Source organism: Rhea pennata, chromosome 1 (genome assembly GCF_028389875.1).
Source record: "Rhea pennata isolate bPtePen1 chromosome 1, bPtePen1.pri, whole genome shotgun sequence".
NCBI classification, from domain to species: Eukaryota; Metazoa; Chordata; class Aves; order Rheiformes; family Rheidae; genus Rhea; species Rhea pennata.
Window position 1 is genome coordinate 215,678,324 of NC_084663.1, and position 26,805 is coordinate 215,705,128.

The window sequence follows — 26,805 nt, forward strand, 5'->3', positions numbered from 1 at the left end:
GCTCTGACATCTGGTGGCAAGCGGCAAGCCGGCAGCAGGCACGTCCCAGCCGCCGTCCCGTCCCGTCCCCGTCCCCGTCCCCTGTCCCCATCCCCGTCCCCGCAGCAGGCGACTGCACCCCGGCGCCGCGGGGCCCCCGGCGGCTGCTCACCACGTCGGCGGGCGAAGCTTCTTCTTGATGCCCAGGTAGACCTTTAGGTTCCTGATGGGCCATTCCTTCTCCGGCTTGTGGCTCTGGGGAGAGACGGGGTCCCGGCGGGGCGCTGGGGGGCTGCTCGGGGCCGCCCGCTCCCGGGCACGGCAGAGGCGCAGCGCACCCGAGCCCCGCGGCGCCCGGCACCGCTCCCGCCCCTGCCCCGTGCCCACGCGAGAGCAATGCCACCGGCAACGTGGCCGAGCGCGGGGCGCCGGGCAAGGCCCTGCTCTGCGGGAATAGAACCGCCTCCGGGGTCTCCTGCGGCAGCCCGCGTAACGCGACCCGGGCCGGGGCCGTGCCGCGCGGGCGCGGGGCTCCGGGCAGAGCGCCGCGGCCGGGAAGCTCACCCGCGCTTCCTTGTAGAGCCGCAGGCAGCTGTGGTTGAGGATGAAGTAGCGGTCGTGGAAGCCCGTGCTGACGCCGAGCCCCAGCAGGTTCCTCTCCTCCCGAAACTTCATCATGCCGTGCTTGCAGTCGCCCACTCTGCTGGCTGGGAGGCAACGGGGAGGGGGCGAGCTGCACGCCAGGCCCGGGGGGCTCCTCGGCGCCGGGCGGCATCCGGCGCGGCCCCGGCTCCGAGCCCTCGGGCCGTCCCCTCACCGAGGTAGATGAGCATGTTCTCCATGGACATCTGCTTCTTCACCACCAGGTAGCTCTCCGTGCCCAGGCCGTGCAGGATGGGCAGGACCTTCTCCGAGTAGTGCAAGGGCCGCTCTGCGCGGGGAGGGAGCGCGGCGTCGGCATCGCCCGCGGGGCTGCCGCCGGCACCAGGCCCTCCCCGCCGCGCCTTCCTCCCGGCGCACCCTCCCGCGCCCACCTGCCTCCTCCCTCTCGTTCACTTCGAAGCAGCTCCAGTAGTCCTTCTCCTTCATGGCGATTTTCCTCCGGTCCAGGATCTCCAGGGTCAGCTCCTCGGCTGTCATCGTCGCCGGGATCTGAGGGGGACGGGGCGCACCGGCGGTGTCACCTTCCCCCGCAGCCCCGGCCGAGCGGAGCGGCACCGCGCTCCGGCGGCGCCGGCTCCGAGGGCTCCTGCAGCCGGGAGCCACCCGGCCGCTCGCCAGCCCTGGCCCCTTGACGCGCACCTTGACGTGCTGCTCCGCCTCGGTCTTCTTCTCCTCCAGGTACACGGTGCAGATGAAGTCTCCGGCTTGCTGGAAGGCAGCGGGAGGCTGCGCGGGCGCCGGCACGCAAAGCAGCCCCCAGCTGAGGGAGGCAAGAGGGGCCGCAGGGACCTTCCCGCACGCAGCCCGCTGTCCCCACGGGCTGTCCCCGCGGTCTCCAGGGCTGGGGGCAGTGGACAGGCCTCCCCAGGGTGGCGAGAGGACAGGAACGTGGCGGAGAACGGATTTCTCCAGGGGCGAGCGCAGGCACGCGCGTGCCATGGGGGGCGGGTGGTGTGTGGAGCCCCTGCAGACCACCGCAGGGAAGAGGACACCACGGGAAGGCGTCCCGTGCCGGGGACCCACCTGCGTCCCGCTGGACGCCGCCTCCCGCATCTTCATGATGGCTGTGATCTCATCCTGCTGCTTCTTCATCTCTTCGTCGTTGACCTGCCAAGGAAGAGGAACCCGGAGAGCGATCAGGGCTGGGAGGGAAATCCCTCCTCGTGTCCCAGACTTGGGACCACAAGTGGTGACCAGATCCCCAAATTTCATTGCAGAAGCACAGACTGGTCCCCAGGGCACTTCTGCCCACCAGCCTCCAGCCTCCACTTGTCTCCAAAGAGACCTCTGCAAAAGGCGTGCACCCAGGTCCTTCCTCTTGCGGCCTCCCCCTGAGTCCAGCCTGTCCCCTGGACAGTTGCCCTCCTCACAGTGAGCCAGAAGTTGGTGTGAACATGCAGCGTGCTCTTATATTGGCCTGATTCAGAGCCAGGTGCCACCACGTCAGGTGCAGGCCTCCTACAGCATCCCTCTACGGAGCCGGCAACGCATAGCAGGCAAACCTACGTTAAAGATCTTCACGTAGTGGTTGATGAGGTCCTCCACCACGTGGCCCGCCTTGTAGTCCTGCCCATCTGTCTGGAAGAGCGTGGGCCCGAAGACGATCGCCAGGTTGTGCGTGTTCATCTGGTTGTCTCCAGAGAAGCGCTGCACCCTGCGGGGACCCACACAGGACCCTGTTGTGGTTGGAACTGTGCTCCTGCCCCAGGACCCCCTTCAGCCTCGCCAACGGGTGACACCTCCCCCAGGTGGGATGATACTCAGTTTCAGGCCAAGCCCCCCCCCCAGTTGACCCCCAGTCCACATCCTTCCCTTGCTTGGGGCAGAGCTGGAGGGAAGGGGGCTTTCCTTCCCCACTCAGCCCCCCTCATGGCCAGGGGGGCACCGCTGTCCTCCTCACCGGAAGAGGTGGTTGATGAGGGCCTTCAGCGTGGCCCTGTTCACCGTGGGCAAGCTCTCCAGGAGGCGCCGGTACTCGCCGATCCTCGCCTCCTCGTCCTCCAGCGCTGCGGAGAGGGACAGGGACTGGGGGGTCACCGCGAGAAGGCAGCAGGTGGGCGTGAAAGCCGGGGGTGGGGGGATGTGGTTGCAAAGGGCCGTGCAAGGGGACCCGAGGAGGGAGACGGGGTGAGGGGAAGGCAAGCGACCGAGCAGCAGGTCCACGGCCAAGCTGAGGAGCAGTGTCCCACCACAAGGTTCCCCGTCACCCCCAGGCTCGCGGGGCTGCCACGGCCCCGCCACCCTCACCCGTGGCCTGCAGCCAGTCCTGGCTCCAGCGCTTGGTGAAGAGCCCATCGCCAAGGTCACGGAAGAAGCGCTTGAGGGTGTTGGAGACGTCGTCCACCTGGTGCTCGCCCTCCTTGAGGCAGACGCTGCGGGCGTCCTTGCGCAGCATCTCCAGCAGCCCCGTGGTCTTGGAGTTCTGCCCGCTCTTGCGGTAGATGCCCTCGGAGGTGAGCCCTGGAGGAGGAGGAGGAGGAGGAGAGGCCGGCCGGCCGGCCGCGACCCCATCGCGCGGGCGCTCCTCCGCGGAGCGCCTCGGCGCGAGCGCGCGAAGCCGGTCCCGCGGGCCCCCCACGCCGCCGCCTACCGCACTGCGTGATGTAGTCGATGCACCGGTCCACGAGCAGCGGCACGTCCGCCTCCGTGAGCTGCTGCTCCGACAAGGTGTCCCCGGCGCTGCCCGCCGCCCGCCGGATGGCGTGCACCCAGCCCAGGAAGTCCAGCTTCCTCTCCGCCTGGATGTACAACGTCCTGCGGGCACCCGCGGGCAGCGTTCACGGTCTGGGGACGGCGGGGACGGCCTCGGGGGCAGCGCTGACGGTTTTGGGGGCAGCGTCGACGTTTGGGGGACAGGGCTGATATTTTGGGGGACAACGCTGGTATTTTGGGGGACAGGGTTGATGTTTTGGGGGACAGGATTGATATTTGGGGGACAAGGTTGGCATTTTTAGGTACAGGTTCGATATTTGGGGGGGCAGCATTGATATTTTGGGGACAGGGTTGATATTTTGGGGGACAGAGTTGATGTTTGGACGAAAGGGTTGATATTTTGGGGCAGGGATGATATTTGGAGAAGATGGTTGATATTTTGGGGAGCAGGGTTGATATTTTGGGGACAGGGTTGATGCTCTGGGGGACAGGGATGGCATTTTAGCGAGAACAGTAGATATTTTGCACCAGGGTTGGTATTCTGGGGGAACAGCTGATATTTTGGGGGGCAGCATTAATATTTTTGAGGGCGGGGTTGATATTCGGAGGAGATGGTTGATATTTTTGGGGACAGCATTGATATTTTCAGGGGCAGCATTGATATTTTGGGGATAGGGTTGATATTTTGGGGGACAAGGTTGGTACTTGGAGCAGCAGAGCTGATGTTCTGGGGACATGGTTGATATTTTGGGGGGCAGCATTGATGTTTTGGAGGACAGGGTTGATATCTGGAGGAGACGATTGATATTTTGGGGGTAGCGTTGATGTTTTGGGGGACCGGGCTGATATTTTGGGGACACGGCTGATGGAGCTGATGTTTTGGGGGATAGGGTCAGCATTTTGGGGGCAGCATTGATATTTTGGGGACAGGGTTGGTATTTTGGGGGGCAGGGTTGATATTTTGGGGGGAAGCATTGATATTTTTGAGGGCAAGGTTGATATTTGGAGAAGACGGTTGACATTTTGGGGTGCAGCATTGATATTTTGGGAAGAGGGTTGATATTTTGGTGGGCAGCATTGACGTTTTGGGGATAGGGTTGATATTTGGGGGGACAGGGTTGGCATTTGGAGGAGCAGCGTTGATGTTCTGGGGACAGGGTCGGTGTTTTGGGGGCAGGGTTGGCATTTTGGGGACAGCATTGATTTTGGGGGGGAGGGCAGCGCTGACGCTCCCGGGGGTGAGGGGGCGTCTAATCCGCAGCCGCGCTCGGAGCCTGCGGTGCTTTTACCTCCGCCTCTCCACCAGGACCAGCACCTCGTTGTCTCCCTGGACGGCTGCAGAGGGGAAGCGGAGCACCGTCAGCCCCGTGCCGCGCGCCGGCCCCGGCTGAGGCACGGCGAAGACGCCGGACGGGTGGGAGGAAGAGCTGGACGCAGGGGAGGGGGCGACGGCGCAGGAGCAGCCCCCGGGGCGGCGCCGGGGGCTCGGTGCAGCCTGCCCGGCTCCCTCCCGGCGCGGCACACGGCGCGGCGCGGCAGCGGCACGTACACAGCTCCTGCAGCTTGCGCAGGTGCAGGGGCTCGTGGCGGGCGCCGTCGCCGGAGCAGAGGTGCAGCGTGGAGCCGGCGAGGGCGAACCAGCCCTCCTGCGCCCGCTGCAGGCTCAGGCCGCCCTTGTAGCGCAGCCGGCCGAGGCGCTCGAAGTCGCGGTGCAGCAGCTCCTCGGCGCACGGCGGCACGAAGGACTGAGGCCGGCGGAGGCGAGGGGAGCCCGTCAGCGCCGCCGGCACCCCGGGGCGACCCGGCGCCCGCCGGCTCCCCGCACCGCTACCTTGGCCAGGGCGCGGAGCCACTGCCGAGCGCCTTCGGGGCTGTCCAGCCCGAAGAGGTAGAGCCTCTCCGCCTCCACGTAGACCTCGAAGGTGTTCTCCACGCTGCAAGGCAAGGCAGGGGAGAGGGGGCTGCGCGGGGGCCGGGGCGCCCGCACCCGCCGGGGCGCCCGGCGCGCCGCCCGCCTCACCCGTGGGCGCGGGGCGGGTTGCTGGCCAGGCACACCATCTCCTCGGCCCGGATCTCGCCGTTGGGCGCCGCGGCGCGCTCGCTCTCGTAGTAGCTGAAGACGCCGTCCTGCAGCGTGCACCAGCGGCGGCTGAACTCTGCGCGGCACACGGGCAGGGCGGCGGCGGGGGGGGGGCTCGGCGGCGGCGGCCCCCCGCGCCCGCTGCGCCCGCCGCCGCCCCCCGGCCCCGGCTCACCTTCCAAGCCCTTCCGCTCGCCCGCGGGCTTGGCCATGGAGGGCGTCTTGTAGAGGAAGCCGTGGTGGGCGACGGACGGCAGCAGCGCCGAGCGGGGCCCCCCGCCGCCGGCCGCCTCCGGCCGCGGCGTCTCTGCCAGCGGGGCGGCAGCCCGTCACCGGCGTCCCCGCGGCGTGCCCCCTTCCACGGCCCCGGCGTGCCCCCGGGGTTTTCCCGGGGCAAAGCAAAGCCACGGGGACATGGGCGAGGGGGCAGCACGGGACCCCCCCCTCCTGCCCCCGGCCCAGCGTCGGCAGCAAAGTCCTCGGCTGCAGCCCGGTGCAAGACAGCCGGGGAGGGGGAGAGCCCGGAGGAGGAGGAGGAGGGCTCGGAAGCGCTGGGGCTGCAGGATTCCTGCAGTTTTCCCCGGGATTTGGGGGGGGTTGGGGGTGGGGGGTGCTCGCCCTTACCCGAGCCCTCGTTGCGCAGCAGGAACTCCATCTGCAGGCGCTGGCCGCTGCGGCGGGCCAGGGCGAGCGGCGTGGGGCAGCCGGGGTCGCCCGTGGCGCAGCTCAGCGCCGCCCCGCAGAAGAGCAGCGCCTGCGTCTCGGCCAGGTCCCCCGTGGTGACGGCGGCGCACAGGGCCTGCGGCGCGGCGGCGGGCACGGCCAGAGCTCGGAGCCCGCCGCGGCGCGAAAGCACCTCCGGCCCCCTCCCTCCTCCGCCCCGTTTAGCCACTCCGGGGAAGCGGCTCCGGCCCGCCCGCTCCCGAGCCCCTTCCCGAGCCCCTCCCCGGCTACCCGCGGGCCCTTTGCCAGCGCCGGGCGCCCGGGCGCTGCCGTGCACCCAGCCGGGCGCCGGGCTGGTGCCGGCGGCCCCTGCTCCCGTGCCCGCCCCGGCGCGGAGCAGCACCCCTCCGGACGGGATTTCCAGCGGAGCCGCATGCCCCGTCCGATCCCCGGCGCCGGGGCCACTGACCCTGTCGAGCTCCTGCTGGCTGCCGAAGAGCGGGTGGTAGCGGCGGTACTTGCCGTCCCGGTACTTGGCGAGGAGGAAGCGCCGCCGGTCCTCGCTGCTGCTGCCCGCCGTGATGGCCTCGCTGGGCGGCACGTTGGCGGCCCAGAACTCGTTGGCCACGGCGTTGCCGATGTGGTGGAAGAGCTGCGGAGAGGAGGTGGTGCCGGCGTCGGCGGGGCGCCCGGGCACACGCCGGCGGCGGCAGCGGCCGGGTCCGCGCGGCGGAGCAGCAAAATAAGCCGTGCCGGAGCTGCCAAGCTTCTCCACCCCCTTTCCTGCCCCGGAAAACAACATCTGGAAAGCAGCAGCGCGGCTCTGGCCGGGGCGGGGGGGGGGCGGGGGACGGGCGCTGCCCGGCTCGCGGGACGGGTGCGAGGAGCCGGCGGTGGCGCCCGGCCACCGGCTGCGCCCAGCGCACCGCCGCGGGCACCGGGAGCGCGGGCGGCCGGCGCGGGGGCCGGCGGCAGCAGCCCCCCGCGGCGTGGGTGCCGCAGGGGTTAAACGCGGGCTTCCCGCGACGGGGAGGAGCAGGGGCGCAGCCGCCAGCAGCTGCAGCCCGGGGGCCCCGGGGAGCGGGCGAAGCCGGAGGCGGCGCCGGCCGCGCGGGCGGGACGGCGAGCAGGAATGCGGGAGGCGGCCGGGCGCTGCATTCCTCCGCGGCGGGGCGAGCCCCGCGATGGCTGCGAGCCCGCGCCTGGCGCCTGCACCGGTGCTGCACCCAGTCTGGAGCGTGCACCCACGCGAGCCCTGCGCCAGCGTTGCACCCGGCCTGGAGCGTGCACCCACGCGAGCCCTGCGCCGGCGCTGCACCCAGCCTGGCGCACGCACCCACGCGAGCCCTGCACCGGCGCTGCACCCGGCCTGGAGCGTGCACCCACGCGAGCCCTGCGCCGGCGCTGCACCCAGTCTGGAGCGTGCACCCACGCGAGCCCTGCACCGGTGCTGCACCCGGCCTGGAGCGTGCACCCACGCGAGCCCTGCACCGGTGCTGCACCCGGCCTGGAGCGTGCACCCACGCGAGCCCTGCACCGGTGCTGCACCCGGCCTGGCGCGTGCACCCACGCGAGCCCTGCACCGGCGCTGCACCCGGCCTGGAGCGTGCACCCACGCGAGCCCTGCGCCGGCGCTGCACCCAGTCTGGAGCGTGCACCCACGCGAGCCCTGCACCGGTGCTGCACCCGGCCTGGAGCGTGCACCCACGCGAGCCCTGCACCGGTGCTGCACCCGGCCTGGAGCGTGCACCCACGCGAGCCCTGCACCGGTGCTGCACCCGGCCTGGCGCGTGCACCCACGCGAGCCCTGCACCGGCGCTGCACCCGGCCTGGCGCACGCACCCACGCGAGCCCTGCACCGGTGCTGCACCCAGCCTGGCGCACGCACCCACGCGAGCCCTGCACCGGTGCTGCACCCAGCCTGGCGCACGCACCCACGCGAGCCCTGCACCGGCGCTGCACCCGGCCTGGCGCACGCACCCACGCGAGCCCTGCACCGGTGCTGCACCCAGCCTGGCGCACGCACCCACGCGAGCCCTGCACCGGCGCTGCACCCAGCCTGGTGCACGCACCCACACGAGCCCTGCACTGGTGCTGCACCCAGCCTGGCGCGTGCACCCACGCGAGCCCTGCACCGGCGCTGCACCCAGCCTGGCGCGTGCACCCACGCGAGCCCTGCACCGGCGCTGCACCCGGCCTGGAGCGTGCACCCACGCGAGTCCTGCACCGGTGCTGCACCCAGCCTGGCGCGCGCACCCACGCGAGTCCTGCACCGGTGCTGCACCCGGCCTGGAGCGTGCACCCACGCGAGCCCTGCACCGGCGCTGCACCCGGCCTGGCGCGCGCACCCACGCGAGCCCTGCACCGGCGCTGCACCCAGCCTGGCGCACGCACCCACACGAGCCCTGCGCCGGCGCTGCACCCAGCCTGGCACGTGCACCCACGCGAGCCCTGCACCGGTGCTGCACCCGGCCTGGAGTGTGCACCCACGCGAGCCCTGCACCGGTGCTGCACCCGGCCTGGAGCGTGCACCCACGCGAGCCCTGCACCGGTGCTGCACCCAGCCTGGCGCACGCACCCACGCGAGCCCTGCGCCGGCGCTGCACCCAGCCTGGCACGTGCACCCACGCGAGCCCTGCACCGGTGCTGCACCCGGCCTGGAGCGTGCACCCACGCGCACCCTGCGCCAGCGTTGCACCCAGCCTGGCGCACGCACCCACGCAAGTCCTGCACCGGCGCTGCACCCGGCCTGGAGCGTGCACCCACGCGAGCCCTGCGCCGGTGCTGCACCCAGCCTGGCGCACACACCCACGCGAGCCCTGCGCCGGCGCTGCACCCGGCCTGGAGCATGCACCCACGCGAGCCCTGCACCGGCGCTGCACCCGGCCTGGAGCGTGCACCCACGTGAGCCCTGCGCCGGCGCTGCACCCAGCCTGGCGCACGCACCCACGTGAGCCCTGCAGCAGCACTGCGCCCCGGCGAGCGGCTCGGGGAGGGATCTGCTGCCGTACCTCGATGAGCTCCTCCGTCCACACCTTGCGGTCCATCTTCAGGCTGCGCACCTTGGAGACGCTGGGCCCCAGGCCCCGGTGCTCCCCTGCCGGAGAGCCGCGGCGTGAGGGGGGCCCGCGCGGCCGGCTGCCCGCGCCGTGCCGTGCCGCGCTGCGCCGTGCCGTGCCGCGCCGTGCCGCGCCCTGCCCGCTACCTGCGCAGCTCTTGCAGATGACCACGCAGAGGTTGATGGAGGCCCAGTCGGGCTGGGGCGCCCCGCAGTCGGCGCAGAAGCGGTTGGGCTCCGCCGCCCAGATCCGCTCCGCCACCTCCGAGTTGGAGAGGGCGGCGGCGATGGCCTGCCGCATGGCCTCCAGCCACTCCTCCTTCTCCTGCTCCGAGTCGGCCGAGAAGCTGGCCGGCGGCGAGAGCGCGGTGAGGGCCGGGGCGGGACGCGGCCGCCGCCGCGGTCCCCGGCGGCCCCAGCACCCCGGCGCCTCACCTGAAGATGCGGTAGGGCGTCGTGAGGTCGAAGGCCCGGCGGTCCACCTCCTTGACGTTGCCCACGTTCATCTCGATGTAGGTGATGCCGATGCCCAGCCGGTAGTCCTGGGCGGCGAGAGCGGGCGCAGAGGTCCGGCACGCGGCCGCCGGCGCCTCCCGGCGCACCGGGGCTGGAGAGGGACACGTGCGCCACGAGGCGCAGCGCCGGGGACACCCACCTCCGCGTTCTTGTAGAGGAAAACCTTGTCCCCCGCCACGGCCACGAACAGCTTGCTCTTGAAGCCCCGCAGCTCCAGGAAGCCGCTCTTGTCCACCGAGCGCGCGGCGCCGTCGGCAGCCGGGACCGCGGAGGTCGTCTCCAGCGCCCTGCTCTTCTGCTCCTCCGTGACGTGCTGCAGGCTCCGGATCCAGTCGTTGCGATCCGCTGCGGGGCCGGAGCGGGCACGCGGCTCAGGGCCAGCTCTGGGGGCCACCGAGAGGCTGGGGACGGCCCCGGGGCGCCTCTCCGGAGCAGCCTTTGGCTCCCAGCCGGCGGAAGCTCGGGCGCACCCGGCGCACTGGGCAGGGCGAGCGACTCCGGCCACCGCAGCGGGGCCTCACCGTCGCTCTCGGCCCGGAAGACGAAGTTGCGGTTGTTGGTGACCACCTCGAACTTCTGGTCCCCAACGCTGGCTACGCGGGAGATGGAGGACACGGGGATGAAGCGCTTGGAGTAGGCATCCTTGGGCAGGACACAGGGAAGGAAACACAGCGGTCACCAGCGCGGCCGCGCTGGGAGCCCAGGCGGGCATCACCGCACGGAGAGGTCCAGGCGGCTCCGCGTCACCCAGCACCCAGCCCTCCTCCTCCTCCTCCTCCTCCCGCTGCCTCCTGCAGCCCAACAGAGCCCTTTGCGCCTCCAGCCTCTCCCAGCCGGGACAGCGGGCGGGAAAGGGGCTCGGACGCCGCCCGTCCGCGGAGCTCCTCCCCACCTCGGCTCCAATCCTGCCTCCCCGCTCACCTTTTCGCTGTCGAAGTAGCGCAGGTAGTCGGCATCCAGCTTCACCCAGCGCTTCTGGTAGATGTAGGACCTGGGAGGGGACGAGCCCGGCTTGCAAACGCCGCCGGAGAGCCGCCAGCCGGCCGGGGCGTGATCGGCGGGCGCCCGTCGTGCCCGGCCGGCTCCGTCCCCTCCTCGCGGCGCCCCGGCCGCGGCACTCACCCCTGCGGCGGGTTCTTGTCCAGCCAGCCGGCTTTGAGGAGCGGCGAGAGCGGCGCGGCGGCCGGGCCCTCCGCGGCGGCCCCGCCACTGGGGACGAGGGGCCGGCGGTGAGGGGCTGAGCCGGCAGCCGAGGGGCGGCAGCGGGCGTGCCGGCGGGGCGTGGGGGCGATGCCGGCGGGACCCCGGCTCCGGCGCGCCTGCTGCAGCCCACGGCACCGGCGCCGGGCCGAGCAGGCGCGCAGGCACGCCGCGGACGCACCGGCGCCCTCGAACCGAGCAGGCGTGCACGTGCGTGCAAAGCCAGCTAAGCGTGCACACGTGCGCACACACACACAAGCACCCTCTGCCCACACCGCATCCGCTGCCTGCGCACGCCCACCCCTGCACACCCGCGTGCGCACGCCCACCCCGGCCGCATGCAGGCACGCAGAGCCCCGTCCGTGCACGCACACGCGCACACGCGCGTGCGCGCAGGGCCGGGGCAGCCCCTACCCGGCAGGCGGTGCGCCGTAGTAGTCCTCGACGAGCTCGTCCTCGCTGAAGAGGCTGTTGAGGCGCAGGGAGCGCGGCCGCCCCGTCCCGCTCGCGGCATCCTCCTGCGGGGACCGAGGTGGCGAGTGCCGCCGGCCGCCGGCCCCCAGGCCGCGCTCCCGCGCCCGCCGCGGCCCGCGCCCGGGGCGGCGGGTGCCCGTGGGGCGGGTGGGGGCGGCACGCCAAACCGCCGCCTTTGCAGCCACGCAAAGGGCCCCTGCTGCGTTTTGCTGAGAAATTCCCCGTTCCGACCTTGTCGGCCATCGCTCCGGCCGCGCCGCCTAATTCCTCCTCCTCCTCCCAGCCGGTGTCGTCGTAGTCGGAGTCATCTGCAAAACAGCGCGGGGCGGAGGCGCTGGGGCCGGCGGCGGGGCCGGCGCAGCCCCCCGGCCGCCGGCCCGGGGACTTTTCCCATGGCTCGGGCTATTATTGCTTTTTATTTTTCTCCCTCTTCCTTTGCTTTTCCACCACGGGAGCAGCAAGCGGCTCCGGTCCTCCCCGGAGGGCAGCGCGGTGGGACGGACAGACGGACGGACAGACGGACGGACTGCAGGCTGCAGCCAGGGCTGGAGCATCCCGACCCTCGCCGGTACTCACCGAATTCAGGCACGAAGGGCAGGACGGGCTTGGAGGGCAGCTCCGGCAGTGGCGGCGGCGGCGGCGGCGGCTTGGCGCGGGCTCGCGGGGCCGGAGAGGCGCCGGCCGCTCCGTCGGGGCCGGCGGGACCCTCCTCCTTCGCAGGAGCGCTGCGGGGAGACACGAACCAGAGCCGCGTCGTGCGGGCGCAGCCGGCACCGGGGCCGGATGGGCCGGATGCACCAGAACCGCCCGCGGCGAGGGCAATGCCTGTTGCTTTTCCAGCCTGGAAATACGCCCCGGCTGCACCGAAACTCCGGCTTCTTATCCGGCCCCCAGGGACAGCCGAGGCCGCCTGCAGCCGCGGAGCCGGTGTCGCGCACGGCGCTTTTGTCTCCTCCAGTCTAAACAAACTTCCGCCCCTCCGTCTGTCCCGCTTCCTCGGCTCCGCTCGCAGCCCGCGGGCGCCAGCCGGCCCGCGGACAGGCGGGCGGGCCGGAGCGGCGAGCGGGGGCTGCTTCCCGCGCCCTCCCGCCCTTGCCAGCAACCGCCCGGAGCGAACCGGAGCCTCTGGAGCGAGGGCATTTCTTAAGAGCGGGAAGCCGAGGAAGTTTCCTTAGGGATCGGACTACCCGGCAGCAGCGGGCAGCGCAGCCCGGGGCTGCCAGAGCGTTCGCACCCTGGGGCCCGAGGGCTGTCCCTGAGCTCGGCCACCGCGGGAAAACTTCTGCGGAGACGTGGGAGGGGGCAGGAAAGGAGCAGGCGGCGGCTCCCTGCTCCAGGCCGCGGCTGCGACCTCATTTCTGAGCAGGCATTTCCATGGGAACGAGCCACAGGCATCCATACATTAGCGGCAGCGACCGGGGGCACCCCGGGGCTCGCGTCCCACCGCGTGCCCGTCCCCGCGCCCGGGGGGGGCCGCCCTCCTCCGGGCCTTGCGCCCGCTGCAGCAGCCTGTCCCCCCACCCCGGGGCGGCCCGTGCAACGTCTGCAACGGGCGAAGGGAAGTCCCTCCGTCGCCCTGAGCCAGCGGATGCCTTATCTCGGCCCCTGCTCGCTATCAGCTGCCGAATCTGCCCCGGTGCCAGCTCCGCTTCCTCCCCCGCGGCTGCCTCGGGGGACAGCGGGCGGCACGCAGCACCATGCACGCCCGGGACGAGGGTCTGCGCTGGGCGCCCGCCACTGCCGGGAGCGCTGGGGCTCGCTGGTGCGATGCCAGGCTGCAGCGGCTCCCGCCCGGGCGGGCTCCAGCGGGCCACGATGAGCGGCGGCTTGGAGGAAACCACAGACTCCAGCCGGCCTCGGGCCGAGCTCGTTGCGCAAGGCGCCGTCTCTCGGGCTCTCTCGGTGCTGCCTTTCCCCCAGCAGAGACGGTGCAGGGAACAGTCACAGAATGGTTCGGGTTGGCAGGGACCTCTGGAGATCATCAGGTCCAACCCCCCCACTCAAGCAGCAGACCCTGTCCAGGCTGCTTCTGAACATCTCCCACAACCTCACTGGGAAACCTGTCCCAGGGCTCCATCACCCTCACAGCTGAAAAGTTTTTCCCCATGTTCATGTGAACCTGCCTGTGTTTCTATTTGTGCCTTTTGCCTCTCATTCTATTGCTAGGCACCATTGAGAAGAGTCTGGCCCCATCCTCTGCACACCCTCCCTTCAGAGATAAGATCCCCCCCCCCCAGTCTGCTCTTCCCCAGGCTGAACAGGCCCAGCTCTCGCAGCCGTTCCTCGTAGGGCAGGTGCTCCAGCCCTCTGAGCATCCTTGTAGCCCTACGCTGGACTCTCTCCAGTCGCTACATGTCTCTCTTGTCCTGGGGAGCCCAGAATTGGACACAGTACTCGAGATGAGTCCTCACCTCCCTCAACCTGCTGGCAACACTCTTTCTGCTGGCTCATGGGATGGCTGTGGGGATTTGGAAATCCTGCTAATCCTGCTTAACCAACCTGATAGCCTTCTATGATGACACAGCTGGCTGGGTAGGTGAGGACAGAGCAGTGGACGTTGTGTACCTTGACTTCAGCAAGGCTTTTGATGCCATCCCCCATAACATCCTCCTAGGCAAGCTCAGGAAGTGTGGGTTAGACAAGTGGACAGTGAGGTGGATTGAGAACTGGCTGAAAGGCAGAGCTCAGAGGGTCGTCGTCAGTGGCACTGAGACTAGTTGGAGCCCTGTAGCTAGTGGAGTCTCTCAGGGCTCAGTGCTGGGTCCCATCCTGTTCAACTTCTTCATCAATGACCTTGATGAGGGGACAGAGTGCCTCCTCAGCAAGTTTGCCAATGATCCCAAGCTGGGAGGATTTTGTGGCTGACACACCTGAGGGCTGTGCTGCTGTTCAGAGAGACCTGGACAGGCTGGAGAGCTGGGCGGAGAGAAACCTCCTGAGGTTCAACAAGGGCAAGTGCAGGGTCCTGCATCTAGGGAGAAATAACCCTGGGCACCAGTACAAGCTGGGGGCTGACCTTGTGGAGAGCAGCTCTGCAGAGAAGGACCTGGGAGTGCTGGTGGATGACAAGTTGACCATGAGGCAGCAATGTGCCCTTGTGGCCAGGAAGGCCAATGGTATCCTGAGGTGCATTGGGAAGACTGTTGCGAGCAGGTCCAGGGAGGTGATCCTGCCCCTCAGCCCTGGGGAGGCCTCATCTCGACTACTGTGTCCACTTCTGGGCTGCCCAGGACAAGAGAGACATGGAGCTACTGGAGAGAGTCCAGCATAGGGCTACAAAGATGCTCAGAGGGCTGGAGCACCTGCCATCTGAGGAAGGGCTGCCTGTGCAGCCTGGGGAAGAGAAGACTGAGGGGGGATCTGATCAATGTGTACAAGTTCCTGAAGGGAGGGTGTCAAGGGGACGGGGACAAACTCTTTTCAGTTGTCCCTTGTGACAGGACAAGAGGCAATGGGCAGAAACTGAAGCACAGTAAGTTCTGCCTGACCGTGAGGGGGAATTTCTTCCCTGTGAGAATGACAGAGCACTGGACCAGGTTGCCCAGAGAGGTTGTGGGGTCTCCTTCTCTGGAGATCTTCAAGGCCCGCCTGGATGCAACCCTGTCTAACATGCTCTAGGTGACCCTGCTTGAGCAGGGGGGTTGGCCTAGATGATCTCCAGAGGGCCCTTCCAACCTCAACAATTCTGTGATTCTGTGATCCCTCACCTGTACAATGGTGCAGGACCCCAGGCTCAACGCTGGACTCTGTGGATCCAGTGATGGCCCAGTGGGAAAAGACACAGTTGGGGCATGCCTGAAGCATGTGGCAGAGCAAACCTCTGAAGCACATTCGCCCCAGCACAATCGAGGAGTGGGGAGCAGCAGCACATTGGGGCATATGTGCTGTACGGTCCGAGGACCAGTCAACACCAGCACATAAAGACCACGCTGTAGCTATCTACTGTAGTGGACAAGCACATACCCACTACAGGAAGCGAGCAAGAGCACCTACAGTCCGTGCTGCACATATCTACTGCAGGAATCAAGCATCAGTGCATTCAGGCTGGGCTGTACGTACCCCTTATAGGAAGTGAGCATCAGTGCATTCAGACTGCGCTGCAGTTACGCACTCTAGGAATGGAGCACCAGCTCCAGTGTGGACCTACAGACCACACTGTGCATAGGCACTATACAAGGAGAACATCAGCACCTACAGATCGCACAGTACATAGACAGTATAGGAGAACATCAGCACCTACAGACTGAGCTGTACATAGACACTATAGAAGAACATCAGCACCTACAGACCGCACTATGCATAGACACTAGAGGGGGAGAACATCTGCGCCTACAGACCGCACTGTGCATAGACACTATAGGAGAACATCAGCACCTACAGACTGCACTGTGCACAGACACTATAGGAGGAGAACATCAGCACCTACAGATCACACTGTACATACCCACTCGGGAACTGAGCAGCAGCACATACAGAGCAGGCTCTAGGTATCTCCTACAGGATCCGAGGATCAGCACATGAATACACTGCAGGAGCCAACCATCAGACCATACTGACCGCTGTACATATCCAATATAGGAACCGAGCACATAGAGACAGCGCTGTACATACCCACTATGGGAACCGAGCAGCAGCACATACGTGCCCTACTGCATATATCCACTATTACAACCAAGCATCAGCGCATATCCTCTGCAACATGTGCCCACTTAACTTATCCACATGGATATACGCCACACTAAGCATACATGAGTGCCTACACACCGCTCCATAGCTGAGCCCCTCTCCTTTGGGGACTCCGGAGGCATCCGGGGAGAGCAGCGGGCCCATTTGCCGCGGCGGCGCTGGGACCTGGGTGTCTGCCGGGGGGCAGCGGAGCCTGCCCACCGCAGCGGCTGCAGAAGGAGAGGTGCAGTCGCCAGGCATCGCCCGCACCAGGAGCACGGCCTAGGGCCGGAGGCGGCCCTGTCCCTCTTCCAACAGGCGCCAGACACGTCGCGCCAGTGCGGGCACGGCTCAGTGAGAGCCTGGCCCGGCGCCCGGTGTCCCCAGCGTCCCCAGCGCCTTGTGCCCGCGCTGCTCCTGCCGCCGGGATTTCCAGAGGCAGGAGCCGGGCTCGCCGGGGCTCCCCCCGGCCGCGGCTGCTGCCCCCGCTCCCCGGCCCATGCACGCCGCACTTTTTCCACTCAGCCTCTCGCAGCGGCTCCAGAGCCCCCCGGGAGCCGGCCGGACCCGGGGAGCGCGCAGCGCCGCGGGGAAGGTTTTGCCACGTCCAGCAGCCGCAGGAGGAAGGAAACGGCCGTGCACAGCGCGGAGCAGAGGCACCGCCGCGCCGGAGGGTGCCAGGGCTGCGGGCGGCCGCCGCGCTCGCCGAGCCGGGCCGGGCCGGGCCGTGCAAACCCCCCCGCGTTTCGGCTCCCGCCTCGTAGCCGAGCCGCGGTGACGCCCCGGCGCACACGGGGCCGCAGCCCCCGGCCCCGGGACCACCCCCCCCCCCCCCCCGCCTCCGCCGCGGCCGCTCGCCCTCCGCGCCTGGAAGGGCCCCGGGGCGCGGGCGCCGGGAGGAAACGCAGGACCCGAGCGAAAGCAGGAGGAAATTCCCGCGGGAGGAGCGCCGCCAGCGCTTTTACTCCGACCCCAAACACCCGCTTGCGGCCGGCCCCCTCCGTCCCCGGCGCTGCCCGGCGCCCCGCGGAGCCGGCCGTGCCTACCTGGGGGCCGCGCGGCGGGACGGCCCGGGCCAGCGCAGGGCCCGTCCCGGGGCAGAGCCCGGGCGGCGGGGCCGGCGCTCCGCCGCGGCCGACTCCGCTCCGAGCACTTCCTGCTCGCTCTCGGCACGGCACTTCCTGAGGGCTCCGAGCCGCCGGGGCAGAGCCCGCGGCGCCGCGGCACGGCGCGGCACGGCACGGCACGGCACGGCGCGGCGCGGCGCGGCGCGGCAGTGGAGCCTGGCACCGTGCCGCGGCACGGCATGGTGCGTCCGTGGAGCCCGGCACCGCACCGCACCGCGGCACGGCACGGCACGGCCCGTCTGTGGAGCCCGGCACCGCGGCACTGCACGGCATGGCACGGCACGGCACAACACGGTGCGTCCGTGGAGCCCGGCACTGTGCCGCGCAGGTTCACTCTGCCAAGTGGCCGTCCAAGCACTGGGCACCATGCGGAAACGTGGAAACGGAGCGAGCAGCACTGTCCCGAGGGGACATCCATGGGGAGAGCCGAAAGCAGCCCCGGGGCTGGCGGGGAGCAGGATGCCCTTGGACAGGCAGCTCTGCAGCAGCAGGTATCTCCAGGACCTCTGAGCATAGCACAGAGTCACAGAATGGCTGGGGTTGGCAGGGACCTCTGGAGATCAGCTTGTCCAACTCCTCCCGCTCAAGCAGCGGCACCTGCAGCAGGCGGCCCAGGACCCTGTCCAGGCAGCTTCTGAGCATCTCCAAGGAAGGAGACTCCACAACACCACTGAGAAACCTGTCCCAGGGCTCCATCACCCTCACAGCTAAAAAGTTTTTCCCTATGTTCATGTGAACCTTCCTGTGCTTCAATTTGTGCCTTTTGCCTCTCATTCTATTGCTAGGCACCACTGAGAAGAGTCTGGCCCCATCCTCTGCACACCCTCCCTTCAGGTACTTGTACACATTGACCAGATCCCCTCTCAGTCTGCTCTTCCCCAGGCTGAACAGGCCCAGCTCTTGCAGCCGTTCCTCGTAGGGCAGGTGCTCCAGCCCTCTGAGCATCCTTGTAGCCCTACACTGGACTCTCTGCAGTAGCTCCATGTCTCTGTTGTCCTGGGGAGCCCAGAACTGGACGCAGTACTCGAGATGAGGCCTCCCCAGGGCTGAGGAGAGGGGCAGGATCACCTCCCTCCACCTGCTCACAACATTCTTGCTAATGCACCTCAGGAGACCATTGGCCTTCTTGGCCACAAGAGCCATGGTCAGCTTGTTGTCCACCAGGACCCGCAGGTCCCTCTTCACAGAGCTGCTCTCCAGCAGGTCAGTCCCATCCGGGGTGGGTGCTCATCCACCCACAGGGTACCAGCAAGGCCTCTCATGATGGTGAAGAAGCCTCCCCGAGCGCCCAAGCCACATCCTGGCCATGCATCCTGCCCTGGTCTGTCCTGCTCCCACCCCAGGCTATGCAGCAACCTGATGAGGAGGAGGGCGAAGCACAGCTTGTCAGAGGGCAGCCTCACCTGGGCAAGGGCAGGGGCTGGAGCCCAGCATCCCAGCCAGCTCCTGCTGCATTCCCATCCTGCAAAGCATCCCATGTGTTTTTTCCCCACGGCCTGGGAGACGAGGCAAGGCCCCCCCCCCCCCGGGAGCAGGGACTGTGCCCACCCTGCCGGGAGGGCTTCTCCTGCAGGCCACACAGGCCAGCGCAAGGGGAGGAAACATCCCTGCTCCGGAAGCACGTCCCTTGGCCGCAGGTGGGAGAGGGCGGCCCTGCGGTCCGGCACGCAGGGAGGTGCATGCGCAGGCGTGCCGGGGCCTTGCACGGGCACGTAACGCCACGCAGACCCCTCGGGCACGGCGGGTAGCTGCTCGCGGGCATGCAGCTGTGTCGCTGCAATAAAGCCACCCGGCATCAGCCGCACCGGTTAAAAAAGCTGCTTTTGCTCGCACCGAAACGCGGCAGGGACGTAGCGGCAGCTCGGCCGGGGAGGAGGCGTGAGCTGGGGAAGCCTCTCCGCGCAGGCGGGGAGGGCTGCAGCGCTGCTCTAACCAGGGCTCAGCCCGCTCTCACGTGACGGGCCCGCAGCGCGGCCCGTTCCCCTGCGGCTGCTGCCGGTTCCTCCCCGCGGGCTGTGCTGCAAGTGGAGGAGAGTGTTACCGCAGCCTCGGGGGACCCATGGGCCCCGAGCCGCCTCCTCGCCAGCTCCACGGGGCACCCAGCCCCCTAGCGCAGCCCCCTGCAGGCCCGGGACCTGCTTTGCTCTCCCAGATTAGCATTTAGTAATAGAATAATAGATTTGATCGTTGCATTAAAGCACAACCACGCTAGCGAGGGAAGGTTGTAAGGACCCCACGCTGGACACGCCTGGCACCGTGCGCTCAGCCCCACATCCCCCCTGGCTCGTCCTGCCTGCAGCCCGGCGCGGCGGTCCCAGCTGCTCTGTGCACACAGGCACCTTTACCCCGAGGGGACACCCCTGAGCTCGGAGATGGCGGGGGGAGGATTTTGGCCAAAGCCGGTATTTCCCAGGGGTGCCCCCCACCCGGTGCAGAATGGGGCCTTTGGGCACTAGAGGGCACCGCTGTCCTGAGCAAAGCGCGATCTGCTCTGGATAAAGCACATTTTGCACTCTGCCCCCCGCGCTGCCCATGCCTGGGCATGCCCTGGCCGGTGGCGAGGCATGCTGCTGGGCCAGATGAGCGGGATACCCTGCCAGATGTGCCAGGGCGCGAGGACTTGCCTTGCCAGATGTGGAGACTGTGGGCATCGCTGCCCAGGTGTGCTGGGGAGGGTGCACATTGCTGCCCAGGTATGCTGGGGAGGGTGCACATCACTGCCCAGATGTGTCTGCACAGGGGACGGGGTTGCGGCTGGCTTTCAGGGCTCTCCCAGACAGATGTGCGGGGGAATCTGGGGGTGTGCAGGCACCTCGAGCCAGATGTGGCCCCCCACGCCGAGGTGAGGGGGAGCTCTGGGGTTGCTTGACCACCCCATGCTGGATGGGCTTGCGTTGTGGTTTGTGCTGGGCCTCCCCAGGCACGTGAGCCCGGGTCCCTGGGGGTGTTGGGCCAGCCCCAGCCAGATGTGAGCAGGGTATAGCAGGCCAGATGTGCCGGGGGGCTATGGAGGTGTGCGGGCATTCCCGGCCAGCAGAAGGGAGAGGAGATACCCAGCGCCAGACGTGCGGGGCGATGGAGGGAGGCAGGGGAATCCACAGCCAGATGTGCCGGGGGCAGGGAGCGGTGGCAGCCCTGGCCAGATGTGCCCGGCACCCGCTGCCATCCCTAGCCAGATGTGCTGGGGAGCCGTGGGAGCCCCATCGGCGCACCCCTCCCAACGCAAAGCCCGTGCTGGTCGCGGCGCAGGATGTCACCTGGGCTGGAAGCGGGAGCCAGGCCCGGAGCGGGCAGGAAAACCAGGAACGCGGGGGCCGGCGCGGTCCTCACCTGCCGGCCGCCTTCTGGGAGGCGGCTCGCGGGGGCAGCTCCGGCGGGCGGCTCCGCAGCTCCGGCGCCTTCAGGGACGTGCATTTGGCCTCCAGCTGGTGCCGCTTGGCCGGCAAGGGCGGCACGGGGGGCTTCGGCCGCCCCTCGGCCGGCGGCGGCGGGGGCTCGGTCCCCGGGGGGGAGAACCTGACCGGGGGCCGGCAGCCCGTGCGGGGCGGGATGGGAGGCGGCAGCGGGGCGAAGATCGCGGCAGCCTCCGGCTCTGGCGAGCGGCCGGCATCGCCCGCAGCCTCTTGCTGCACCGGCGCGGCCGCGGTACCTGTGCCGAGCCGGAAAATGTGGCGTTTCCTGGGCACTGGCTTCATCGCGGGCGGCTGGGGCACCTCGGCGGGCAGGGAGACCTCCGCGAAGGCTTTCTGGAGGCCCAGGAGGATGCGCTTGCGGTGGCCCGGCAGCACCACGCCGAGGCAGGTGAGCGCCTCGTCCGTCAGGGCCCGGCAGTCGGCCACGGTCCGCAGCTCGTTCCTCTCGAAGCCGTCCACGTACTGGTCGAGGTGGAGGGCCGCCAGCCACACGGCCACCGGCAGGGAGGTCCCTTCCTCCATGGCGGGGCGGCGCGGGGGCCCGGCAGCTGAGACCTGCCCCACTTCAGTGCATCTCCCCTCCGGCTGGTGGGGCTCGGCACCACATCAGGACCTGGGGGCAAGGAAACAGCGATGAGCACGTGCCCTGGGCGATGAGCGCTGACCCCCCCAGGACGCCCGAGCAGGCCCCATTTGCACATGCACTTTCCCCTTCCTCTTCCTTCTCTTCCTCCTCCCTAAGAGCTGCCCCGCTGGCTGCCTCCCTGGGTCCCTGCAGATCATCCGCCCAGTTTCCAGGGGGTGACAGGCTGGGATTGAGACCCAGGGCCCCAAAACTAATGTTTTCCAGTGAGGTCATCTGATTTTCAGGAGGTCTCTTCCCTTCTAATCAGCTTGTACAGCAGTTCCCAGCGGGCTGCAATCCCCGTCCCTGCTGGGGATGCTCACATCCCGCTGCAGCAGCACAGAGGTGTTCAACATGGGGCCAAAAACCTCTCGTCCTGCTGCCTCCAAGCTGCGACACAACCAGGGACGGAGTGGCCATCCCAGGACCTGCACGCTCAATCTCAGATTGATACAGAGCAGGTGAGATCCATAAACATCTCCAGAGCTTCTGGAGAGATGGATGGACAGCCCCTTGAAGAGCCTAGAGCTCTCCACTGCTGGAAGATGGCAACGGCTGTGGCTCTCAAAGCCTCCAGCACAAGGCAAAGGTTCACTCTTGCCAGGACACATGAACACGAAGGGTTGGGTCAGATGTTGGAGGGTGCATCCCACCCGGCAATCCCAGACAAATCCTTTGCATGCAAATGTGATGCCGGTGCAGGGAGCTGAAGGCCACCGGCTCCCAGGCTGTCCACGGTCCCGCACACATAAATCCCAGGCAGGGAAACACGTTTTATCTCTGGGCCCAGACAAAAGCAAGTGCCGATTCACAGCTTGCGTGGTCGCCCGTTTGGTTTAACTCTCCTGATCTCAGGGGTGAGCTCACAGCCTCAGCCATGAGGCCAGTTCCTGATTTTTGAATGCAAATATGGACGTACTGCTCGTGGACCTGGGGGTGGCAGGATGCCACCCACGCGCCCCTCCAGCCACCCCGCCGGACTGCGTCAGACCCGGCGTGTGAGCCACCGTGCCGCAAGCCTTGCCTCCGCACTGCGGGGCAGAGGCTGACACGTGCTCGGCTCACAGCTTCACTCAGGCATTTGGAGGTTCCCCTAGAGCAAGGGCACGTCTTTCTCCTGAAGTGCCTGCTCTGGCGTAGGGAGGGGTCAACAGAGGTGGAACATCTGCCAGGAGAAGAAGGCTCAGAACCAGGAGCCGAGTCTCCCACCTGCTTTTCCCTCGCCTGGCCTAGCACTGCCCCAAGCCCACCTCCACCTCTCCACCAGAGGAGAAGCAAGGCAAGAAGTCCATGCAAACTGCTCCCCCGGTCAAGGCTAGGGCGGTTTTCACTGCTCACATGGCGCGGCCCATGGGCACCCAGCGCTGCAAGGAGGGGCGTTGCTAGCAGGTTAACATAGCTCCATGGGAGGGTTGGTACCGGGTCCCCAGCTCCTGGCAGCACGGAGGCTACCATTCACAGAATGGCTGGGGTTGGCAGGGACCTCTGGAGATCAGCTTGTCCAACTCCTCCCACTCAAGCAGCGGCACCTGCAGCAGGCGGCCCAGGACCCTGTCCAGGCAGCTTCTGAACATCTCCAAGGAAGGAGACTCCACAGCATCACTGGGAAACCTGTCCCAGGGCTCCATTATCCTCACAGGAAGGAAGTTTTTCCTCATGTTCAGATGGACCTTTCTTTGTTTCTGTTTGTGCCTGTTGCCTCTCATCCTGTCACTAGGCACCACTGAGAAGAGTCTGGCCCATCCTCTGCACACCCTCCCTTCAGGTACTTGTACACATTGATCAGATCCCCCCTCAGTCTGCTCTTCCCCAGGCTGAACAGGCCCAGCTCTCGCAGCCGTTCCTCACAGGGCAGGTGCTCCAGCCCTCTGAGCATCCTTGTAGCCCTACGCTGGACTCTCTCCAGTAGCTCCATGTCTCTCTTGGACTGGGCAGCCCAGAAGTGGATGCAGTAGTCGAGGTGAGGCCTCCCCAGGGCTGAGCAGAGGGGCAGGATCACCTCCCTCCACCTGCTCGCAACACTCTTCCCAATGCACCCCAGGAGACCATTGGCCTCTTGGCCACAAGGGCACATTGCTGGCTCACGGTCAACTTGTCATCCACCAGCACTCCCAGGTCCTTCTCTGCAAAGCTGCTCTCTAGCAGGTCAGCCCCAACCTTGTACTGGTGCCCAGGGTTATTTCTCCCTAGGTGCAGGACCCTGCACTTGCCCTTGTTGAACCTCAGGAGGTTCCTCTGCGCCCAGCTCTCCAGCCTGTCCAGGTCTCTCTGAACGGCAGCACAGCCCTCAGGTGTGTCAGCCACTCCTCCTCATTTTGTGTCATCTATGAAGTTGTTGAGGGTGCATCTGCCCCCTCATCCAGGTCATGGATGAATAAGCCGAACAGGATTGGAGCCAGTATTGACCCCTGGACAACACCACTAGCTGCAGGCCTGCGACTAGACTGTGCCATTGACCTGAGCCCTCTGACCTCCGCCGTTCAGTCCACCTCACTGTTTGCTCCTCTAGCCCATACTTCATCAGTTTGCCTATGAGGCCATCAAGAGAGACAGTGCCGAAAGCCTCACTGAAATCAAGATAAACAACATCCGCTGCTCCCCCCTCATCCGCCAAGCCAGCCTCTCACTGCAGAGGGCCAACAGGTTCGTTAAGCGTGATTTCCTCTTCATAAATGCGTACTCCCAATCCCCTCCTTGTCCTTCACACAGCTGGAGCTGGTTTCCAGAACCAGTTACTCCTCCACCTTCCCAAGGATCAGTGAGCCTGACCAGGCCCTGATCCGCTTTCTTGTCCTTTTTGACCATAAAGGTGACATTTGCTTTCCTCCAGTCCTCAGCAACCCTACTGTGATCACCGTGAGCTTTCAGAGATAATGCAGAGTAACCTCACGACAACGTTGGCCAGCTCCCTCGGCGCTCGTGGGTGCATCCCTCAGCGCCACGAGCCGGGTCAGTGCCTCGCTGCTGCCAACCCCGTGCAACACCCAACGTGCCTCTGAGATCCCACCAAGATCCGCGCTCAGGCACGCGGCCAGGTCCAGCGTGACCCGTGGGAAGGAGCTGTCGGTGCCGCAGGGTGATGACCTCCCGCGGGGACTACCCGCCCGGCCTCACCATGCTGACCCCAGGGAAGGGAGAGAGAGACCGTCCACCCAGGAGGCTCCTCGCAGCAGAAGGAGGACGGAGGCTCCAGCCGCAGCGGCGCGGTGCGAGCCCCGGGTGACGCCTTGCCCTCTCGTGCCATGTGCCGTCCGTCCGTCCAGCGCGGCGGTCGCGAGCGGCCCCGCGAGGGATCACCGCTGCGAGGCAGCCGCTTCCCAGCCCGGCCTTCCTCGGGGGGGGGGGGGGGGGGTTTCCAGGGAGCAGCGAGCCGGCCCCGCTTCCCACCGCGCCGTGCCGGCTCTGTCCATCAGCGGCTCCCGAGACCCAGACACGAGACCCGTGGCCTGCGCCGCGGGCCGAGGGGACCGCGCTCGGGGGACGGCTCCGACACGCGAGACGCCTGCGGCGGGGGCCCGCTGCAGGCAGGGCTGGGCGAGCTCGCAGGGCCGCCAGCAGCCCGGAAAGCCGGAGCACGAGGGCGGAACCGGGCGGCAAGGACGAGGCTCCGGCGGCGCTGCGCTCCTCCAGCACCGCGACCCCGCCGCGGGCCTCGCCCGGGGCTAGCTGGGGATTGTCTTCTCTTTTTTTCTTTTTCTTTTTCAGACGTGCTAAATAACGTTTGCAGGATTTCCTGGTGCTATAAATAAACCGATCGCAATATCTGCCCATCCGAGTCACGTTTTCTCTGACTCACGCGCCTCCGACCGTACCGGCGGGCGCCGCGGCGGCCGAAGGAGCGGAGCCCGGCCGGCGGGGAGGGCCGCGAGCGGCTTCGCCCGGCGCCGGCCCCGGTGGCGCCCCGGGCGCGGAGCCGCCCTAGGAGCCCGCTGCCCCCGGCCGGGGTCCGCGCCGCCGCGCGCCCGCGTCGCCCATCGCTTCTGCTTTCGCTAGCGGAGCAGGAAGAGGAAGATGCCGCGCGCTGCCGCCCCGCGCGCCGCCGGCCGCTGACCGCCCGAGCCCGGCCCGCCAGGGCCAGAACCGACACCAGCCCCGGAGCAGGGGAGGAAACTGCAGCAAGCGAAGCTGCCGGGCAGGAGCAAGGCGGGCGAGGGGGCCGCCGGTGGGCACGGTGCGGCACGGCGCGGCGCGGCACGGCGCGGTGGCTAATCCCCGCCGTGCTTACCGACCGCATTCCTGCCTGGGATTAAGCAACCCGCTCCGGGAGCTTTTGCCAGAGCTCCGCCGCCGCTGGCCTCTCCCGGCCGCGGAGCGGGGCCTGCGGGCGCCCGGGCCGAGCCCGGGGCCGGCGGGAGCCCCGCTGCGCCCGCCGCACCCGCTGCCAGGCTCCCCGGGCGCGGGCAGCGTGGTACCTGCAGGCGCCGCGTCCGGCGAGGCTGCCCGGCCCCCCGTGGCCCCTGCCTCCTCCTCCTCCTCTTCCTCCTCCGCCGCCGCCGCCGCCGCCGGGGCTTTGCCGAGGGGTTTCTGCCCGCCGCGCCACTTCCTCAAATGCCTCCCCGGCGTCCGGGAACTTGTAGAAAAGGCAGCGACGCGCCTTAAAACCCCCGGCGTGCGTGGAAACGTGTTGCAACAGCCTCCGCTAGCGAGCAGGGCGCTCGCAGCCCCGGCGCCCGGTCCCCTCCCCTCCCGCCTCCTCCGCCGCCCCGGCAGCCCAGCCGCGCGCGCGGGCACGAGCCGGCCGCCGGCCTCCCCCGGCACCGCGGGGCCCCGGGGCCCCGGCGAGCTCCTCCCGCGGGGGAGCGCTGCGAAGGCGCCGGCGCCGCGCGAGACCCCGCCGGACGGCGCCGCCGGGTTTCCCCCGCGGCGCTGGCGGCGAGGCGCCAGGGCAGCGGGCTCGGGCGCACTCCTCCCTGCCGGTTTTTCTCCCCACCTGCGTCCTCTCCGCCGCGCTCCCGCGCCGCATCGCACAGCGGAGCCGCCGCACCGAGGCGTTTCCCCCCGCCGGCCGGGGCACGGCCGTCGGCGGGGCGTCGCGGCGCGCGCGGCCGCACGAGTTTCCCTGCGAGAAGGCGAAAGCGGGCGATTCGTCCGTGGGATTTCACGCGCCGGCGCAAACACGTGGAGCACGCCAGGGCGTACGCGGCCGGCAGAAGGGAAGCCAAACCCCGCCGAGTCAGCAGGCGCCGCACGTGGGAAGGGTCCGGCCGGCGCCCGGTGCTCTTCGGGTCGCCGCGGCCTCGCCGCCGCTGCACGTCCGCTCCTGCGCGCCTCGGCCCCGCTCCGCAGATCCCCCCGGCCGCCGAGCCCGGCGCGCTGGGAGCTGCCAGCGGGGCCGGGGCCACCGGCTGCGTGCAGCCCATCGGGGCGGGCACAGGCGAGCGAGGTGCGCACAGGCGAGCGGGGTGTGCACAGGCAACTGGGGTGCACGCAGGCGAGCAGGGTGTGCACAGCCGATTGGGGTGTGCACGGCTGATCAGGCTGTGCACAGGGTGTGCATGGCTGGAGCATGCACAGTCAGTTAGGGTGTGCACAGCCTATCTGGGTGTGCACAGGTGATCGGGGTGTGCGTGGCTGACTGGCGTGTGTGTGGCTGGAGCGTGCACAGGTGATCAGGATGCATAGAGGTGACCAGAGTGTGCATGGCCGATCGGGGTGTGCACGGCCGATTGGGGTGCGTATGGCCAATTGGG

The 26,805-nt window shown here is 68.3% G+C and overlaps 1 protein-coding gene across 1 annotated transcript in view; it reads right to left on the bottom strand.

Moving 5' to 3' along the window:
• The window catches only part of ARAP1 (ArfGAP with RhoGAP domain, ankyrin repeat and PH domain 1), a 31,043-nt gene extending 5,448 nt beyond the window's left edge, over window positions 1-25,595 (bottom strand). Inside the window, exons 1-29 of the mRNA XM_062586708.1 lie at window positions 25,528-25,595; window positions 20,408-21,103; window positions 11,862-12,010; window positions 11,517-11,593; window positions 11,226-11,329; window positions 10,734-10,820; window positions 10,533-10,602; window positions 10,133-10,253; window positions 9,751-9,956; window positions 9,531-9,637; window positions 9,243-9,442; window positions 9,049-9,134; window positions 6,507-6,689; window positions 5,999-6,173; window positions 5,550-5,681; window positions 5,315-5,450; window positions 5,126-5,228; window positions 4,844-5,039; window positions 4,584-4,629; window positions 3,233-3,396; window positions 2,890-3,102; window positions 2,543-2,648; window positions 2,149-2,296; window positions 1,666-1,749; window positions 1,282-1,350; window positions 1,014-1,131; window positions 797-910; window positions 544-686; window positions 152-234 (exon numbers count right to left, since the gene is read on the bottom strand). Of these exons, the coding sequence (XP_062442692.1) occupies window positions 152-234; window positions 544-686; window positions 797-910; window positions 1,014-1,131; window positions 1,282-1,350; window positions 1,666-1,749; window positions 2,149-2,296; window positions 2,543-2,648; window positions 2,890-3,102; window positions 3,233-3,396; window positions 4,584-4,629; window positions 4,844-5,039; window positions 5,126-5,228; window positions 5,315-5,450; window positions 5,550-5,681; window positions 5,999-6,173; window positions 6,507-6,689; window positions 9,049-9,134; window positions 9,243-9,442; window positions 9,531-9,637; window positions 9,751-9,956; window positions 10,133-10,253; window positions 10,533-10,602; window positions 10,734-10,820; window positions 11,226-11,329; window positions 11,517-11,593; window positions 11,862-12,010; window positions 20,408-21,012 (4,025 nt within the window). The 5' untranslated portion in view covers window positions 21,013-21,103; window positions 25,528-25,595. The remainder of the gene's footprint in view (window positions 1-151; window positions 235-543; window positions 687-796; window positions 911-1,013; window positions 1,132-1,281; window positions 1,351-1,665; window positions 1,750-2,148; window positions 2,297-2,542; window positions 2,649-2,889; window positions 3,103-3,232; window positions 3,397-4,583; window positions 4,630-4,843; window positions 5,040-5,125; window positions 5,229-5,314; window positions 5,451-5,549; window positions 5,682-5,998; window positions 6,174-6,506; window positions 6,690-9,048; window positions 9,135-9,242; window positions 9,443-9,530; window positions 9,638-9,750; window positions 9,957-10,132; window positions 10,254-10,532; window positions 10,603-10,733; window positions 10,821-11,225; window positions 11,330-11,516; window positions 11,594-11,861; window positions 12,011-20,407; window positions 21,104-25,527) is intronic.
• Between the last annotated feature and the right edge of the window lie 1,210 nt (window positions 25,596-26,805).